The sequence below is a fragment of the Aedes albopictus genome, chromosome 1, assembly GCF_035046485.1.
Source record: "Aedes albopictus strain Foshan chromosome 1, AalbF5, whole genome shotgun sequence".
Classification (NCBI taxonomy): Eukaryota; Metazoa; Arthropoda; class Insecta; order Diptera; family Culicidae; genus Aedes; species Aedes albopictus.
Genome location: NC_085136.1, coordinates 161,576,590 through 161,596,652, shown reverse-complemented (window position 1 = coordinate 161,596,652; position 20,063 = coordinate 161,576,590). Strand labels below are relative to the sequence as shown.

Genomic DNA, 20,063 nt, shown 5'->3' with positions numbered 1-20,063 from the left:
GTGTATCCGATTTTCAAAACAAGGTCCTTGATTATAGTTTAATTATCTTAAATCCAATGAATTGATGACGAAACATTAGTAAAAAAAAGCCGTTTGCTTTGAAAAATAAATAAAATGCATTTGATTTTTTTTAAATTTGTATTATAATTTTGTTGAAAAAATATAGTTCAAGAAGTCGATAGTAGGGTAGGGCAAAATAAAACTACACAAAATTTACTGGATTTGGTAGCAAAATGCTTAGGCTGCTCATTATTCCCCGCTTACCCCTATTTCGGTTTGAGCTTCTGAAACGGAACAGGGTTGTTCACACACAAATATTCTAGTGGGCAGTATAGCCTTTCAGTGCACTTTGATGTACGAGAGAGGCAATAAGGGTACTATAGCAATATGTGTAGTTATCCAATGTGGTTCCAAGGGGGCACGTTCGGTGTAGTACTAGATTTGTAGTAATGAGTTGAATTTTAGTATGGTGAGAAGGTCAATTCTCCGTTTCTGCAATGAAATGGTGCAAAAAGCGTGGGTATTATGATTCCTTGCCTGATTTTATGCTGTTTGAGCAAAACTTTGGATAACTACCCTTGTTGTTTATGTTGCAAGAAATGGAGAAAACAACAACACTGTTGCCCAAAGTTTTGCTCAAACAGCATCAAATTAGGCAAGTATGATACCCACGCTTTTTGCACCATTTCATTGCAGAAACGGAGAATTGACCTTCTCACCATACTAAAATTCAGCTCATTACTACAAATCTAGTACTTCACCGATCTGTCCTAGTGAAACGTATACATGTTGCACTGTTGCAGTTATCGAAAATCTACTGCTTAAGCTTTATAACAGCAAGATATTTGTGTTATGAAAAAACATATGCACGGTTGTTTTGATGAAATTTGATTCGAAAAATGACAATCTTTATTGTGTATTGAAATGACTAGAAGAAACTAACATAAACATGCTGTGAATCGACTTCAATTTGAAGCAAAAATCAGATTATAGTAGGAACTAGAATTTACAAACCATTCAGACAATTTTCTGCCTTGTTTTGTAAAGCCAAGAAGATGACCGACTTAATCTAGGACTGTATGTTTCCACTTTTTTCTAGGTACCTGCACCGATGATAGTTTAACGTCTTTTGTTGATCAGACCCATCTTCTTCAGCTGCCTGAGAGCACATTTGGCCGCGGTACATTTTGCAATGCGATAATTGCGCCCAATGCCACGGAATGTTCCTTTTCCGAATACCTCAACCGTCACCCGAACGCGTCGTCCGTCAGCCAACTTCTCCGGTTTTCTGTTGTGGAGGAAAGAATTCAAAACTTACTCGTTAGTTGCCCTTTGGGGTTAAAGTAGGATGTGCTACTTACCCAAACTTAGCAGTTTCTGGCTCCAACTCGAGGAGCTCTCGGATCGGTGATTTCGGTACAGAATTACTAAACTGTTCGATTTCCGGTCCCATCATGCTTCGGTATACCTGAAAATAAAACATGTAAAATAGATTTTGAAGAACATACTAACTTTTAGAAATAGGTTAATTTGAATACAATTATTTATATTGTGGATAACATTTATTAGAATGGTTTGAAATGGACAGCGCAAGGGGCATACGCAGGAGCGCAAGGTGGTCATATGGCAGCCATAAGCCCCATATGTTGATTCCGAGTTTTGATAGTTAGGTCAATAGACGCCTGCCTGACATTCCTGCTGACTCAGATCCTTCTAGGCCATAGTTACTTTAGACAGTATCTGCACCGTTTAGGTCTGGCGGGTTCTCCAGAATATCCGGTTTAAGGAAAAGGCGTTGTCGTACAAGGCGTGGTCATGCCACATGTGGTGAGGACATGACCCTGGATAATCTTCTCTAGAGGATGCTTCGCTGGAATTGCGATTTTTCGACTATCACCAAATCATCTTGGAGCTACAAAGGCGGTGGCACGAGGACTCGAGGAGTGGCTAGTTCAGACGCTAATCAAAAGGTGTTCCGGGGGTTCTAAGTCGGCTACGTAGGTCACAACGGTGGTCACAACCTGGTAGAGTTGATATTGTGGCGAAGTTCTACTGGGTTGGATTCGAACCTCCTTTGCCTGAAGGAGGCGGCCCCAATCCCACGCTACCTAACTAACCTCCAGGTGTCCAGGTGTCTGTTGAGCAGATTATCCCCCCATAGCTCAAAGAAAAAAAAAACTTACCTTCCACACTGCATCCAACGACATATTTGAATCCAGGAAGATAGCTCCCGCGACGGATTCGAAAACATCACCCAAGGCTTTGGGCACTTCGACATCTTCCGCTTCATCGCATTCATCCTCGGATATTAGATAGTACTGAAAATGGAAAACAATCGATAAGGCTTTTAAATTCAAACCAACTCCACTAGTAAGTATTCACTTCCTCGCTGATGATATGTCCATTGTCCTGCTGAATGCGCACAAACCGATCAATTACATCATTGAGACCGGGTGAAAGGTGCCTGAAATATTTGTGGAAATCATGCCGCACCGCCAGTGAGGCAAAGATCGTATTGTTGACTAGGGCTGATCGCAAATCCGTCAAAGCTCCGGGAGAATGCTGTCTTGGGTCTTCGTAGAGATGCCTTGTAATGAGATAGTCCAGGACGGCATCGCCGAGGAACTCTAAGCGTTGATAGCAATCTGTTAAGCGATTCGGGCAGTAAGATGCATGGGTCATGGCTTGCAGCAGATAAGAGCGATCTTCAAACCGATAACCCAACGAGTCTTCGAAGGCACTGTAACCATCTAAAAGATGTTCCAGAGTTTGGTGTGGATTCGGCGCATACATCAAGAGTGGAGATTTTGGCGGTATCCAGTACCCGTATACGGATTGCATCATAATGCCATCTTTCTCGTAGCACTGCGAACTACCCGGAACCTTCGGAAGGCTTTTATTGTAAGGAACTTCGTATACTGGCAAAACTCTGATACCCAGCCATGCCATCAGTAGAAGTGCACCCCGAGGTCCGCATTCGATCAAATAGGCCCCTATGAGCGCTTCAACGCAATCGGCTACCGATTTGTCCGGGATGCTGTGTTGAGTAACCAGGTTGTACGGGATGAAGCAAGCGAAGTAGTCGGAATTTTTGATAAACTCGTCGTTTCTCGTTTCCAGCTGCTGTATCTCTTTCATTGTTTCGCCCTCTTCATTGTCAGACTGCATATGTTTAGAATTAAGAAGAAGATCAAATTGGATAGCATTTAAAAGTCTATGATAGCTGGGGCATAACAATGAAGTACCATCAAATGGGATAACTTTCATGATGCGTGTTACATGCTTTGTGTTATACAGTGATAGAAATTCGTTTAGACGATGCCTAAACATTTTCAATATGATAAATTAGGTCGTACTGAAATACTATCAAAGATACCCCACCTAACGGTGCATCAAATTCAACGTTCAATAATACTTACATCATCCAACAACCCGAGAGCCAGCGCACGCTCCTTAACTAGCCTACAAATTTCTTCGCTCGAAAGCTGCTTGATGTCTGGCAGGTCGGCCAAATTCCAATGGCAAGCGGGAATCTAGTGCAAATGTTTCCAATGTAATGGCTAGCAAACTACAAAAGGCACACCGGAAAAATATCACTTACCTTGGCGTCGATGAGCGCCTGTTCCAACTCTTTCGGCACGTAATAGCACGGCGGAAGCCAGTTGTCGTGAGGCTCGAACTTGGTCGCTATCATGCTTTCTCCGAGCACTTTCCGTCGGCCCAATCGGTAGAGGTTTAGATTCGACACTTGCTTCGAACGCAGGTGGCTCAGTTTGCCCTCGTGGACATTCTCGTACGTACAGTAGAGGTAGGTGGTTATGGCATACTTCAGGAACGAATCACCAATCGTTTCCAGCCGTTCCAGGTTGATTCCATCGTTCGCGTTCGACATCGTAAGTGCTTGGAGGATAATACTAGGGCTTGGTCCAGGGTGATTGTTTAGGTCTGGCTGATAGTCAAAGCTGAATTCGTCAGGGTTGTTGATTGTGTTTTTGAGATTAACGGTTGATAATGTAAGATCTATTGTTTGTTCTTCGCTGTCATCGACAGGAATGGGAGAGTTTTCGCCTTCGGCGAAGGGATTTCTGATATCCAATACAATTGTTTTTCGGCCGTGTTCATCTATAGTTAACATGTTTTCATCATTAAATCTATCGAATATATCACCAGTTCCTAGTACGGTATAAGTTTCCGGGAAATACAGTTTGTTTAGTTCATACAATCCATCGAGATTCATGTATGTGGATCCATCGGCAGATGATAAAATGTACTGATCGACAGTTTCTTTTTGAGCGTAGGGAAATAGCTCGTAAATATTCGAATTATTTGCGCATTCCGTTCTAGCACCATTCGATTTCCGTAAAGTATTATCAACAGTCAACGGTTCGTCAAATTTGACTAACGTACCGCAACTCCTAATGCGTTTCTTGAATTCATTTGTCGATCGCTCAAACTGCTCCTCGTGCATTTTCAAGTTTTCCTCCAGATCATTTCTTTTGGTGCAATCGAACCCACTACTCACGTTCTTAGAATTTTGATACAGCTGTTCGTTAATATTCGTGCTGTTGATAATGTCGCGTTGCTTTTGTCGTTTGATGATGTCATCCGCTGATTCGATAGCTTCTGCAACATTGTCCGATTTGAACTCGATTTTCAGCCCGTAGTTTTGATCGAAGTCTCTGTCGCTGCCGACGTCGAAGTCGTCATCGGAAACGTACGAGCCTTCGGAATCAGTATAGTAACGAATATCGGACGATTGTTCCTTCGTTCCAACGTCCCAGGAGGTTGGCGATCCATAACGGATGTTTGCTGTGGAATAAAATTCGAATCATGTGACTGCTAATGACATATTATCAGGCCAAACATTTCAATAGGTCCTATCTGCATTTGAGAGGCTCTCTTTGTTCACTTTCTATTATTGTCGGGCCGCCACCAAACCGGACTTCGCACAATCAAGTCGCGACGCGACCCAACTCGCGACGTTTTTTTAATCATGTCAAAAGTAGTGCGCATCCTTCCCGTTGTTGTCAGCAACACAGCGCACTAGATGCGAAACAGTTGCGACACTTGTGGACCAAGAAAATTGCAATTTTTGTTTGAATGTCGGTCTTGATTCCAACCGGATAGACAATACAATTATTGCAATGTAATGGTACACTTTTCAACTATTTTTGCAGTACATATCAAAAGACGACTGTTTTGACCATCGTTCAATGCAAGGAGACAACCATAATACAAATAAACAGCTGAGATATTAACGAAAGAGAGGGAAACCAAAGAGAGCCTTTCTTCTGCAGATAGGCCCTTTAGACATGTTTGGCCTGATTTGTTTTGAGATCACATTCAAATCAAAGAAGAAGTCCATCCTATATTATATATAGGATAGGGGGATTAGGGGCATAATGGACACCCGGGGCGAAATGGACACCCCTGTTTTTGCCGAAACCGTTGACTTTTATGTTAAACTTTCAATTCATAAGTGTAAAGGAACAAGTCATTGTTCTATTTTTCACAAGTACCCTTTATATTCCTTCAAATTAACCAAAATATCATTGAAATTGAAGTTCGTTTTTCATATGGTGGATTTCTTATAATTTCGAAGCAGCAGCAAATAAGATATTACGAGTGATTGAGTGTGTCCACTAGTATGGGACAAACATCAAATTCTTGCTCCAGTCTACTTTTCAAATTCCATTTAGGTCCCATATGAACTGTGCAAAATTTCAGCGCAATCGGTGAAACTATAATTTAGCGCAAGCGGTTCAAAGTTTTCATACGATTTACTATGGGAAAAATTACACTTTCAGACAAAAAATCCCAGAGGTCGCCCCTTGTTTCCTTAATTCAAATCGATCAACTTTTCTTGTAGAAAAATCATTTATGAAACTTTCCTTCGAAGACCGCAAAACGATTGGATGCTTGTGGAAAAAGTTATAGATTTATTACCGATTAGTAATCCAAAGAACGGCTATTAAATAGCCAAATTTTGTTTTGTTTTAATAGCAGCACTGCAGCTGCTGCCTTGACTGCTGCTGTTTCTGGGGGTGGTGATGCCTCCCGCCACCACATGCAACAACGACAGCAGCAGTGCTGCTGATAAAACAAAACAAAGAGCTGTTCGTTGGATCACTAATCGGTAATAAATCAATAACTTTTTTCACAAGCATCCAATCGCTTTGCGGCCTTCGAAGGAAAGTTGCATACATAATTTTTCTACAAGAAAAGTTGATCGATTTGAATTAAGGATACAAAGGGCGTCCTTTGGGATTTTTTGTTTGAAAGTGTAACTTTTCCCATAGTAAATCCTATACAAACTTTGAGCTGCTTGCGCTAAATAATAGTTTCACCGATTGCACTGAAATTTTGTACAGTTCATATGGGACCTAAATGGCATCGAAAAAGTCGACTGGAGCGAGGATTTATTTTTTCCATACAAGCGTGTCCCATACTAGTGTCCACCATACAAACAAGTGAATTGTTAGCTTATCTACATGTATACGTAGATTTAGCAATGGATGAAGCATTATATTTTTGATCAGAACACACTGAAAATAACAATTTCAATGTTGTAGTCTATTCGGGGTGAAATGAACACTGGCAATTCTGAATGGATGTACGGGCTTTGCATACTGTTAGGCGTTTTAGAGAGTTTGAAAATATTCAATCCGATTATTTTAGCCTAAAATTTATTTAATTAACTTTGAAGTTATGTAAACTCGTCTAAGATGGAGTATAATATCTGTGGTATTGATCTCCGTTGGCAAATTACTTAACTGGTCGATATTCTCAAAGATACAGCATAAAATATGCAGGGGTGTTCATTATGCCCCGATGGGTGTCCATTTCGCCCCGTACCTTTGCTGCCAGCCCCAAAAAACACACGGTTTTCAATTCATTATTTCTTCACAATAATGACATTCTATAAGCTGTAAATGGTTGAAATACGTAGGAAACAAGTTAAAGTTGTAAGCCATGTATATATATATACCTATAGGTTGGCTCTAAATAATGTTAATGCATCCACTTCTCATTTCCTTCTACTTGATTGTACGATGTTGTGGTCCAATTCTGAGCTAACTTCATTGAATCCACATACCGCCGAAGATCGTATTTAGCTCGAGTTGCTGGAAATATGACCAACACTTCTCGGACATCATTATTAATGATTTCTTCTTGGACGAGATAATGCTGCCAGAAGCCGGATGCTAATAATTGACAGAGCAGAGAGCAACCTAGGAAACCAGGACAAACGAATCCACCGCAAAAAGAAAAGAGAGCACGAGGAAAATGTGATCGTTCAGGCGCAAAAGGGTATGGAACAGAGTGATATGCGGAGGTTTTAAAAAACTGTCGGTGGCATACGCGCCAACTTGTGACGTAGTTGGGGGGGGGGGGGGGGGGGCAAAGCTCTTCAAAATTGATCAAAATGCAACTTTTTTCGATTATATGCGCTAGTTTCCACGTGAATATGCCTAATGTGGATAAACTGCATCGATTTTGACAGTATTTCATTGATTTTGAGAGGCCTTGCCCCCCCAACTACGTCACAAGTTGGCGCGTATGGTCGGTGGCATGCCATGGCCTTCATGGAAGCTCCTGTAACGACCGCCATGGAAACTTGCAGACAGATAGAACGATGGTGGTTGCCTGGTGGCGTGAGCACTTAGAGGTATATAATGTGTATTGCACTTACTTTATGTTAATGTATCTTAGAGTGCTATCAAATGATCATTAACAATCATTAGCCGCTTGCGCGCAAGGACGCGCAAGCGTACGCGCAACTGCGCGATCAATATTATAAAAAACAATAAACAAGAGCCTGGACGCTCTCTTCTGTAAACAGCAATCAAGCGTACAACAAGTAATTTATTTAACACCCGTAGAAACCCCCCCAAGTGATTATTAATTAATAACGTTGGTTTGGCCTTACGATTGTTACGTCGGTATTACAAGTGTCCTCCCGTCTGCTGGTCTAAAGTGGTCCCGGATCATCAAATTAAATAGTATGGTAAGTGGGGGCAGGATGGGTCACCTAAGAAATGGATCCCTATAACTTTCTGAATATAAATCGCATTTCTCTGTATTCTACCACGACTCTCAGATACACTAGTCAGCTATGATATAAGAGTATAAAAAGGTAATAAAGTTTGAAACCTGCTTCTTGACAAACAATTTTCAAAACATGACCCATCTTGCCCCACCTCATTTTAACGGGGGCAAGATGGGTCAGCTATAAGAAAACTCGATTTTCCTCCAACAAAAAATACTATATCTTCTAGTTTTTCTTTATACATCTAAGCTTCATAGACGTACAGATTACATGAAGAAAGTGTTGAAACATATCGGTAGATTATTCTCAGAACTAGAAGATTTTTGTTCGGGTAGCCATAAACGGACTTTGAAAACCTATATTTTTTGAAGGAAAATTTAAAAAATATGTTCTCAAATTTTCAGTGCTCTCATCGCTTCGATAATGTAGGTCACAGAATAGCCTTTCCATGAAAAATAAAACATTTTCAAAAACTATGCAAACATACCGAAAAATTAGGGTGACCCATCTTGCCCCGTCTACACAATACACGTAGTTATATGGAATGTATAGCATAAGGAGTATAACGAAAAAATATTTTATTTATTTCTGTGCGAGGAACGTATAGAATTTTCAAAACAATATACCACTTTTTTGTGTATCCCCGTCGTTCATCTGGGAAAATTATTGAAAGATTCAAAACATATATTGTGCGATTGGGTTTTTAAATTAAGAAAAATGTATTGATTTTTTTATTTTATACAAAAGAGCACCTTTTTCTGAACCACCATGATTTTTTTCAGATTTTTAGAACTTCATTTTGATACCTATAATCGATTTCGAAGAGATTTTTCGAAATCACCTTTTGACAGCTGGCCAACTGCTTGACAGCTCCATCCAGTACAAAATGCGACGAGGGGTGATTCGACAAATTGCTCCCATACAAACTTCAAAATGATTTTTAAATAGGTTCCCGGGCACCAAAATTCATGAAAATTTGGATTTCGGCTCAGTTTTGCATGCAGATTCTGAATATGGAATTATCTCAACACCGCTAAAGAAGCCAATTGAAAACGGTACTGACCCATCTTGCCCCCTGACCCATCTTGCCCCCACATACCATATATTGTTGAACTGTGGTAATGGAAGAGCATCTGTCTGTCGCTCTGCCATTACCACAGTTCAACAATATACCTCGAAGTGTTCTCTTCACCAGGCAGCCTGCGGAGCCTCCAACGCTAGACGAGGCCAAGGAAGCTATTCGAAGACTAAATAACAACAAGGCTGCTGGGAAGCACGAAATTCCGGTAGAGATTTTCAAACACGGTAGTGAGCAGCTGTATCAACTCTTATACCGTATTATATTCATATGGAAAAAGGAAGAACTGCTTGCTAATTGGTTGGACGGTCTCAATAGCCCTCTATACAAGAAAGGGCATCGGGTAGAGCTTTTCTAAACAAACCATATCCATTCACCAGTGTGGATTTTCCACCTTTGGTACCGGGATGTGACCGAGCACCGGGACATACGGATTACTCAAGCAGAATAAGCCTAGACGTGACGGTGTCCCAGAAGTGGGTTCTACTGGATCTCTTCAGAAATTCCACACATCCGGAATTAACTCTGTACAAGCGATACATCACCGCTTCCAAAGTGTCACAGCCCAGCTAGAAGCTCGGGCACATCAGGAACGACGACAGTAAGTTCCCGATTACAGCATACTCGACTTGCTTTGTAATTGGTAACTGAGACGTTACACGCTTAGGTAACTACGCACAAGTGAGCTGATAGCGACGGCATTCTATCCCCTTAATAAGGTCAGGTGACACTGACTTGAAACGGCGGATGCGCTAAAGTCGGTGCTGTTTTCCGTCCCATAAAACCGTGGCGTGGTTTTGAAGTACGTTCGCAGACAAACAGACATATCACCACGTACGTTCCTGACCTGTACCCAACTTAAGCAACGAATTGGGTCGAAGCAGGTTCAAATGAAAACTCCTGATTAGCGCTGATCCGTCTCTGAGCTCTGAGCCATAAGGGCCTGTACCAACCATCGGATAACCACCTTGCTTGCATAGATAACCACCAGGATCATTGACGACTTTATTGCCAGTGCGGGATATAAGGAGAATCCAACAGTAATGAGTAATAACTCCCCAAACCAAGTGATCGAAAACGGAACGACAGAAGGAACGGTGTTGAACTCGTTCGCGCGAGGAGGATTGACGAGATCGCCATTAAAAGGGACTGGTGTACCCACTAGTGAGCAAGTTGCATGAGGTTCAACAGGAGGAGCACGAGGTGGCACGGCGCCGGCTGAGGAAGTGCAGATGATCGGGCGCTGAACCGCAACAGGGGCGGGCTACTGAAAATGTTGGTAGTCCAACTGAGCTGATCGGCTTCACGAGCGGGCGGACTAACACTAGTAAGGACCTGAAACAGGGCCTGCTGGAGCTCCGCAAATCGCTAGCTCTAGCCAAGAATGTGTACGATCTCCTGGTCGAAGAGTGGAGTACGGCTGACGCGAGCAGGGGAGCTGTTTTTGATGGCAACGCGACGATGGCGCAAGAGACCAGCGGAGAGGTCAAACTGCCCTAAAGCTCGAGCGGCATGACCGAAACATGCCGAATAGATGCGGTCCGCGGAGGGCAAGAAGTGTCCGGCAGAGTCGGGCGGAAGGCCAACCCTAAGAAAAATGGGAGCCAACCGAACCAAGGAAGGAGAACTCTTGAATTACGGTTGGAAAGGAGTTGAGAAAAGTGAAACTAGCCCACAAGCGAACGGAGCGACCCGTTGGTCTTCAAAACTGAGGCGGATACATACGCCGAGCAGATGAAGGCCATGCGAGGCGAAAATCGTCTCTCATCGCTGGGCGCGGATGTAAAAAGCAATAGGTAACGCACCAGGATTGGAGAGATGATGCTAGTGCTGAAGAAGGAGGCGGCCAACAAAGGCACCTCATACAAGGCAATAGCTCAGGAAGTATTGAGCGAAAAAGTCAGAGGTGAGAGCCCTAACGGCGGAAGCGATTCTCCAGTGTAAAAACCTGGACGAGATCATCGACGCAGAGGAGCTCGCAGCTGCACTCAAGCAGCAGTGCGAGGTGGACGCATCAAGTGCATCGATCTGTCTACAAAAGGCTCCGGAAGACACGCAGATCACCACAATCAATCTCCCAGTAGGGGAGGTGAACAAGGCAACTGCAGTCGGCAAGATCAGAGTTCGCTGTGGTCAGTGTGCCCGCCCAGCATCTACGAGCCGGCAGAGGCGTGCTTCAAGTGCTTCGAGCACGTGAAAAGGCCCCGAAAGGAGCAAACTCTGCAGGAAATGCTGCTTCTACAATTCAATCATCTTCCGTCCGTTCGGCAGACTCCCGTACTTATCTCTACACATTTCGGCAGTTCCATTTCCTCGTACATATAAGAAACGATGGCCTGGAAGAGGCGAAGGAGCTGTTTGCGTTTGTGTTGGTATCGTGCCCCGTTCTGCCAGTTTCCATGCTGCAGCAATAACGCCAGTATTGCGTTCTGCTCCTCCAAAATAGTTCTGCACTTCTTGTCGAACCATTCGTTCCGTCGATTCCCTTTCACGACGACAGTGCCTTCAGCATACACATTTTAACCTTCCGTAACTCGCGCGGTTCGCCACCACCGTCAGTACTACGCTAATGCTGAATACAAAAAGCGAGATTTTTTCAACGTGTTGTACAAAATACTACAGCGCGATTGCTCGAGAGTTAAATGAACAAAATACCTTCCAAATGCTTATGGATTAAGATGGGAAATGGACCATAGTATCGCGCCATCTTTTCGAATGTCATGGGAAGTGGTAAGGGTACGTGGTCATCGCTTATGTTAACACAAATGTATACTTACTTCTGTTTCTGGAACACATGTCCACGTTAGCCGGAAGACCCCAATTTTCGCCGTCAAACATCATTTCGTCTTCGACAGTTTCGGCCATTTCGTTGGACCACGTTCCAATTTGGAAACCTTCGGCTTTAAGTTTCTTGTCCGCTTCTTCCAGTAAGTCGTTTGCCGTCTTCTCATCTTCATCGATCGCTCCATTCTCTTTTTCATCATCCTTATTTTCAGTGGATTTATCGTCTTCCTTTCCTGTGCCTTTCTCTTCTGCTTCGTCTGGAGGATTTTCAATTTTATCGGTCTCCTCGGAGGACTTCTCAACCACCGCTTGAGCGTTCATCTTGGCTTCTCTGGACTTTTTCAGCACATCGGCCAAACTCCAACCAAAGTTCAGGATTGGCCATTCGAAACCCTCGTCGGCTATGTCGGTGGTGCCCAAACCGAGATCGTGAGCCACCTCCTTGCGAATCTCATCGGCTAGTAGTAAGGCATTGATCCGGTAGAGAATGCAGGGCAAACAAACTGCAGCGCGCCATAGGGATGCTGGGAACGGATGAATAGTGCACAGCTCAGGTATGAGAATTTGCTTCTGTTCTAGGTTTTCCCTCTTGGCACGCTTAGTTTCCTCGGAACTTGTGGGAAGAGCCACCCCCTTTCGGTTAACGTATCTGCGAATGTAGAAATTATTTGGAGGTTTCAAGTTTGTAATTTGTAGTCGGTCAGATCGTCTCAATGAGATCGTCTTTAACAGTGTGTTAAATGTCACAAAGAGAAGCCCTTTAATAGTTGTGGTTATTGGAATGGAACAATTGCATAATGTATGCTTTACAACACATTCAAATCTCACTTACCTTGGCGTGAGGAAATTCAGTCTAGCGCTGGTATGATCCACATCCAGCAGGGGTTGCTTGCAGTTCTGTATCTGAATATTGTACTTTTTAAAATAGTACTCCTCAAAAGTGCTATAATTTAAACCCGGGAAGGAACTTTTCGGTGACAGGTGGTAACAAATTTCCGCAACGTAGAAATACTGAGGCTGATCTTGGTTCCGGTACCACGGCATAACGACTGCATCTTTAAACTGATTGCTATCAAAAGCATAGCTTTTACGATTTTCGTCCGGTATGAAGGTGGGCATCTTATCCACGTTCTTCGCTATGATATCGATGAAATTCCAATCCACGGTAACAGCATTTTCCCGGGTGATGGTTGGGACGATGAAGAAACAGTTTTCCATCGCATCTGGATCATACAACATGAGATACTTTTGCAGCCTGAGCACCTTAGTGAACGTATAGTTGATGAACATGTGAATCTTTTGCAGCTGTTCTTGATCCAGTATGGGTCGTTCTTCGCACAGATTCAGGGCTACTTTTACTTCGCCTGAACGGGTGAAAATGGGAAAGGCGCTCACCTTCGGAATCAGTTTTGTCGTTAGTATACCGAAACCTTGAGGCGAATCCTCCGGAGGATAGATCTTGCGGCCACGGGTATTTTGCTCTTCTGGTATGGGACATTGCAGAGTCATGTTGATGTGATACAGAAACACTTTGGAACCAACAGAAGGCCTGCACTCTGAGAAAGCCGATGCGATCTAAGGGAAACAAAATCAGGAACACACAATATGAGTAAGATATTGCTTATGACATTCATGAAAAGGAGCATAAACAACGTGCACATCCCACACCCGTGATTATACGAATGTGCACGTAGCTCAAAGTAGTTCAAACGCGATTACGATCATCATAGGTGATGTTTAAGTCAGACCAGGGGAAGAATTCAGACCTACGATTTGAAAGTTTTGCAGCCAAAAGCTGGCAAACAAAAACAGCCTCATTAATTTCTTCGTTTCTAAGAATGCCAATGTTCGTATTTTTTTTTTCTAGCACAGCCTATTGTTACACCTGGAGATTAGAATCACAATCGACCACGTTCTGATTCTCTACTAACTACTAACATAGCGGTGGGCTGGTCACGTTGCACGAATGCCGGATGAGCGACAGCCGAAGTTATTTAGGAAGAGTCCAAGAGCTCCGTGGCAGGCCGCGTACACGATGGCTGACTTAGTTGAGGACGTAACGTCCAGAAAGACTGGAAGCGATTAAAGATTAGCCCAGGACCGGCTTTAGTGTAGAAGGATTCTGCATCCGGCGAAGATTGAACGTCCCATTAAATATCAAGTAAGATAGCAAAGAACTTACCCGCTTATAGTAATATTGCCGTCGTTTAGTGGTCCCCGGTCGCGGCTCCGAGTTTTCGTTCACGATCTGCGCATCGTTGCTTTCGAGCTCGAAATCTTCCCAATCCGCTTCGAAGGCCCGGAAAGATTCCTTCCCGATCGGTTGCAGCGAATCGTCTAGCTCTCCAACTTTGTGCAGGACTCGACACGCTGTATAGGCTGCCATTCGTCTCGCCAAGATCTCGGTAGGCATTGGCAAACCCTGTGAGGAAAAATAGAGTACTTGGATTATTATACTGTCAAAATGGAAAAGATTCTATGATGGAAAAATTGGCGATGAGTTGCACCCATACATCCCCAGATACATCTTCCTCGGAATCGATAGCTCGACTTCTGAGTGCCCATCGAGAAGCCCTGCAGAATGCATCCCGCAAGTGTCTACCCCATCGAGATTTGGACGAATTCAGCGCCAAACTACAACAAAAGAACAGCAAAAGGCAAGCCACACCAGATGGGAGCATTTCTTCCGGCAGTTGTATAACGTTCGAACCGCATCGAATCTACACAATTGAGGAGGTCCCCGAAGATTCTCGGATTTCTGTCAAGAAAACACCGCCTATTTCATCGAGCGCCGAAGAACTGAAGGAACGCGTTGATCGATTGAAACGCATATCTGCGACGGCCAGGAATGCAAAACGTCCGGAAAGTCGGCGGGGATCAGAAACACGGTATTTATTCTCGGAGGAATTCCGAAAATTTTAAACTACTATTCACAGAACACGATCATTTTGCAGGCCACAAATTGTGCAAATCACAACGCGAGTCAACTACCACGAGGAGATCGTACAAAAGTTTGAAATTATCGACCGTTTTTTGAAGGACCAGATGGAACTCCAGCAGGACTCCGTTAGTAGTGACCTGTCCGTACGAAGGCGATACAATCGATCGAAATCGACGCCCGACCAGAATCGGGTGATTCGGAGTCTTTGTTGTAGTTGCATTTCTGGAAATTAAGTTAATAAATTATTTTGTGCAATATTTAACTGCTGATGGATAAATGCTTGAAGAGGTTCAAAAGATGATCGATCTTTAACGGAGCCCGTAATGTACATAAATCACCTTTTCGTGTTTCGTTATGGTAACCGGGTAGGTGAAGAAATCGGCCCATAGTGTCTTTAGGTTGTACCTTCGTGAGTACAGCACAGACAAACAGACATACTACTTAGAAGAAATTTGTTTCAAAATCATCGTTTGGCATCTCACTAGCACCCTCTATAATGAGCCTCTGCACGAATTTGCCCTGTCCTGCTCACTCCCACAGAACATTTGAAAACAGCGCGCACAGTAAAAGTCACATTTGACTTTTACTGTGCGCGCTGTTTTCAAATTTTCTGTGGGAGTGAGCAGTACGCCAGATTCGTGCATAAAGTGTCTCGAGTATACCAAAGTGGCGAATCCTGGTCGTTTTGACAGGTCTCCTGCTCGATTGGAACTATGGGGATGACAGCAAATCGGCTGTTCCAATTTTGACGTTTCTCCTCTTTGTTATTCCAGACTCGTTAATTCGTGCAGAGGCTCATGCTCAATCCGAAGCATTCATTTGCAGGTGTTGTTTCCCTCGGTTCGATGTATCAATTTAGCAGGTGACGACTCCCTCGTGGCATTACCCATTCATAAAACATGAATGAAGGTTCATGATTGAGTCATTTTATGTAAACATTGATCGGCGTCGCGTTCATTTCTCTCGAAAATTGAGAGGTGATGTAGGCACAGCAGCGCCACCATGACACATGCGAGCACAGTCCGAACCACAGTGTATTTTTAAAATGACCGTTAAATCACAGACAAACAGACATACTACTAGAAGAAATTTGTTTCAAAATCATCGTTTGGCATCTCACTAGCACCCTCTATAATGCTCAACCCGAAGCATTCATTTGCAGGTGTTGTTTCCCTCGGTTCGATGTAACAATTTAGCAGGAGACGACTCCCTCGTGGCGTTACCCATTCATAAAACCTAGGATAGGATGTGACACCTGCAACTTCTCTGTCTAATTTCACAGCTTGCTGTCTTGTTTTTCCGCGTTGCTAAGATTATTGGTCCCCAAATTGGTCTCTTTTGGGCTGACTAGTTGTCGTATCCTATCCTAGCATAAAACATGAATGAAGGTTCATGATTGAGTCATTTTATGTAAACATTGATCGGCGTCGCGTTCATTTCTTTCGAAAATTGAGAGGTGGTGTAGGCACAGCAGCGCCACCATGACACATGCGAGCACAGTCCGAACCACACTGAATTTTCAAAACGACCGTTAAATCGTGCGACGATTGCGAATTGAGTGGTATGTCTGTTTGTCTGTGGTTAAATCGTGCGACGATTGCGATTTGAGTGGTATGTCTGTTTGTCTGTGAGTACAGTGTGCCCCGACGGAAAATCGAATTTTCGTAGAAATTGCAGAGAAAGTGTTAATTACGCGTTTTTATGTTTCAAACGTGGAAGATCGAAATGGAAATATTATAGATCAGCCACAGACAAACAGACATACCACTCAAATCGCAATCGTCGCACGATTTAAGGAGAAACTTCAAAGAATACCAATATCGCTGCCACAATGGCCGACTTAGACCCCTACTCACGTTTTCAAGAGCACAAATCTTAAAAAATCGTAAACAAATGCGCTCAATTTGGAAAAGCTGCCTCTTTTTGCAAGTGAGCAAAACCAGGAAAATCAAGTGCGGCTTGGTTCGATGGTTCGTTCGTCAGATTTGTGCCTCTAAAGTTTGTATGCAAAAATGCAATGGGATTTCTTGATGTTTCACCTTAACGGTCATTTTAAAAATACACTGTGGTTCGGACTGTGCTCGCATGTGTCATGGTGGCGCTGCTGTGCCTACATCACCTCTCAATTTTCGAGAGAAATGAACGCGACGCCGATCAATGTTTACATAAAATGACTCAATCATGAACCTTCATTCATGTTTTATGAATGGGTAATGCCACGAGGGAGTCGTCACCTGCTAAATTGTTACATCGAACCGAGGGAAACAACACCTGCAAATGAATGCTTCGGATTGAGCATTATAGAGGGTGCTAGTGAGATGCCAAACGATGATTTTGAAACAAATTTCTTCTAGTAGTATGTCTGTTTGTCTGTGGATCAGCTATGATCGGTGGCACACGGTTTCAGAGGCGAAACCAGTGTCAGTGACTGCGGCATGGTCTAAAGAAGATCAGCAGGCAAGGGCCTTGATAGTGATTAACGTCGAAAACAATTGGGTGCCGCTAGTGAAAGATGGAAAATCAGCGGTCAAAGTGTGGGAAAAGTTGAAGGAGTACCACGATAAGGCCACAGTTACGTCGCGAGTGCCGCTTCTGAAGAAGCTTTGTAGTTTCAACTACGAAGAAGGTACGGATATGGAGAAGCACATGTTCGCGATCGAAGAGCTATTCGATCGGCTGTGTGCGGGGAAGAAGATCGAGGAATCGCTACAGGTGACGATGGTGTACCGGAGTCTGCCGGAGTTGTGTAACGGATTGGTGACCGCCTTGAAGAGCCGTCCGGATGCCGACCAATCGTTAGAGTTCGTAAAGCAGCGGTTGATGGACGATTACCACCGCCGGTGTCGAGGAAGGTCTTCTGAGGTGCGTCGATCAAGAAGGAAGAACAAGCGAAGTCGCGGTGAAGAATGTGCTCTTCGTCCCGAAATTGGACTGCCGACTGCTGCCGGTCCGAAAGATGACACCACAGACAAACAGACGTAACTCTTGAAGGAAATTTCTCAAAAACTTTTGCCCGGTGTCTTTTTCTTGAGCACACTGCCACCTGTGGATAGAACCGCGTGCGATACTGCGGAATTTTGATTTGACATTTGTCTAAGACGCACATTTAGTAGTGTGCACCTGTAAATTTCGTTTGCATCATTCAACAACGTGTACACTGGCAAACGTCAAAGTGATCGAACACTAGCGCATCTGGGGGAAGGATCGCTTTAAATTGATCGTTAAATGCATGTGTCAAATCGTTTTGAAGAGTGTTACGTCTGTTTGTGTGTGATGGCACAGAGCGGGCTGAATGTGACCTTTGTGAAGTCCAGGTGCCAAATTATGAACCCCAAAGTGAAGGTCGAAGTGAACCTGGCGGATGGCTCCGTGATTAGGTCCACCGGTGCTGGAGAATGCCTCCTGAAACGCCTTCGTATTTCATGGCTACCATTGTTGTCTGCCGTCAATAAGGATCCGAGGTAGACGAAATCCTCCACTATCTCGAAAATATCCCATCTATTGTCACATTACTACCCAGACGGACCCGGTCGTGTTCGGTTCTGCATACCAGCATATTTTTGACGCACACCAACTGTCCGACCTTTGCTGCTTCGCGTTTCAGGCGGGTGTACAGTTCTACCACCGTTCCAGATATTCTGGCGATAATGTCATCCTCAAAGCACAAAGCACACAAATTGACCGGATTTTGTAAAAATCGTACCCCGGCTCGTCACGTTACACCTTCCAGAGCGATATTGAAGAATAGGTATGAGAGTCCGTCCCGTCACCTTGTCGCAGTATCCGGCGAAATTCGAATGAACTGGATAGTTCACCCGAAACTCTTACGCAGTTTTGCACACCGCCCATCGTTGCTTTAATCAGTCTAGGCAACTTCCCGGAAAAGCCGTTTTCATCCATGATTTTCCATAGCTCTGTGCGGTCGATACTGTCACATACTGTCGTATGCCGCTTTAAAGTCGATGAACGGATGATGCGTTGAGACCTGGTATTCACGGCATTTCTGAAGGATTTGCCGTACGGTGAAGATCTGGTCCGTTGTCGACCGGTCGTCGATGAAGCCGGCTTGATAACCTCCCACGAACTCATTCGTTTTAGGTGACAGACAACGGAAGATGATTTGGGATAGCACTTTGTAGGCAGCATTTAAAATGGTGATCGCTCTGAATTTCTCACATTCCAAATGTCGCCTTTCCTGTGAATGGGGCAGATTACCGCTTCTTTTCTCTCCTCGGATAGCTATTCGGTTTTCCAGATCCTATCAACCGGTGCAGACAGGTGGTCAACTTTTATGGGCCCATCTTGATGAGTTCAGCTGCGATACCATCCTTACCGGATTCTTTGTTGGTTTTGTTCTCAGCGTGGGAGTTGACTCATTTCTGTTCTTTGCTGCATTGGCTTAGTCGTTCCCTCTGTTATCGTGGTTTCTCGTGCCTAAGTCCTCCACGCTATTCAGGTACTCGTCGGAATGCTGCTTCCACCTTTCGATCACCTCACGTCCTTCCGTCAAGAGGACTCCGTCCTCTACCACGTACCTGATGGTGCTCTCGGCTGCGTCGTTGATGGCTGCTTCAACTATTCTCCAGCAGACTTCTAGAGAAGCCACATCGAGCTCGCCCTCGTCTGGCAACGCAGACTCGAGATTCTGCGCGTATACTGAGGCGACATCCGGTTGCTTCAGTCGCTTTAGGTTGTACCGTGGCGGTCGCCGGTATCGTATATTGTTGATGACGGAGAGTTTTGGGCGCAGTTTGACCATCAATAGATCGTGGTCGGAGTCGATGTTGGCGCCACGATAGGTCCTGACGTCGATAATGTCGGAGAAGTGCCGTCCGTCAATCAGAACGTGGTCGATTTGGGATTCCGTCTGCTGTGGTGATCTCCAGGTGTAACGATAAAGAAGGCTGTGTTGGAAAAAGGTTCTACGTATGGCCATATTTTTGGAGGCGGCGAAATCAATGAGTCGTAGGCCGTTTTCGTTCGTCTGCTGGTGGGCGCTGAACTTACCAATCGTCGGTCTGAATTCCTCCTCCTGGCCTACCTGAGCGTTCAAATCACCTATGATGATCTTGACGTCGTGGCTTGGGCAGCGATCGCGTTTGAGCTGCGCGTAAAATGCATCCTTGTCATCATCAGTGCTTCCGGAGTGTGGGCTGTACACGTTTATTATGGTGAAGTTGAAGAATCGGCCTTTGATCCTCAACCTGCAC

General features: G+C 44.2%; 2 protein-coding genes across 4 annotated transcripts in view; one reads left to right on the top strand and one right to left on the bottom strand.

Moving 5' to 3' along the window:
- Positions 1-689: 689 nt before the first annotated feature.
- LOC109431485 (endoribonuclease Dcr-1) overlaps positions 690-20,063 on the bottom strand; it is a 33,609-nt gene continuing 14,235 nt past the window's right edge. For 2 of the 3 annotated variants that reach the window (XM_029861986.2, XM_062845683.1), the window contains exons 5-13: positions 14,095-14,334; positions 12,745-13,487; positions 11,906-12,561; positions 3,602-4,809; positions 3,420-3,533; positions 2,383-3,162; positions 2,184-2,318; positions 1,362-1,468; positions 690-1,288 (exon numbers count right to left, since the gene is read on the bottom strand). In XM_029861986.2, coding sequence (XP_029717846.2) covers positions 1,120-1,288; positions 1,362-1,468; positions 2,184-2,318; positions 2,383-3,162; positions 3,420-3,533; positions 3,602-4,809; positions 11,906-12,561; positions 12,745-13,487; positions 14,095-14,334 — 4,152 coding nt within the window. In that variant the 3' untranslated portion in view covers positions 690-1,119. The remainder of the gene's footprint in view (positions 1,289-1,361; positions 1,469-2,183; positions 2,319-2,382; positions 3,163-3,419; positions 3,534-3,601; positions 4,810-11,905; positions 12,562-12,744; positions 13,488-14,094; positions 14,335-20,063) is intronic. The other variant, XM_062845682.1, reaches the window with a different exon arrangement.
- Positions 14,341-15,146, top strand: LOC109431486 (uncharacterized). Its single transcript, XM_019707698.3, has 2 exons — positions 14,341-14,800; positions 14,867-15,146. The coding sequence occupies exons 1-2, from the start codon at positions 14,391-14,393 to the stop codon at positions 15,084-15,086; spliced, it is 630 nt and encodes a 209-aa protein (XP_019563243.3). The 5' UTR covers positions 14,341-14,390; the 3' UTR covers positions 15,087-15,146.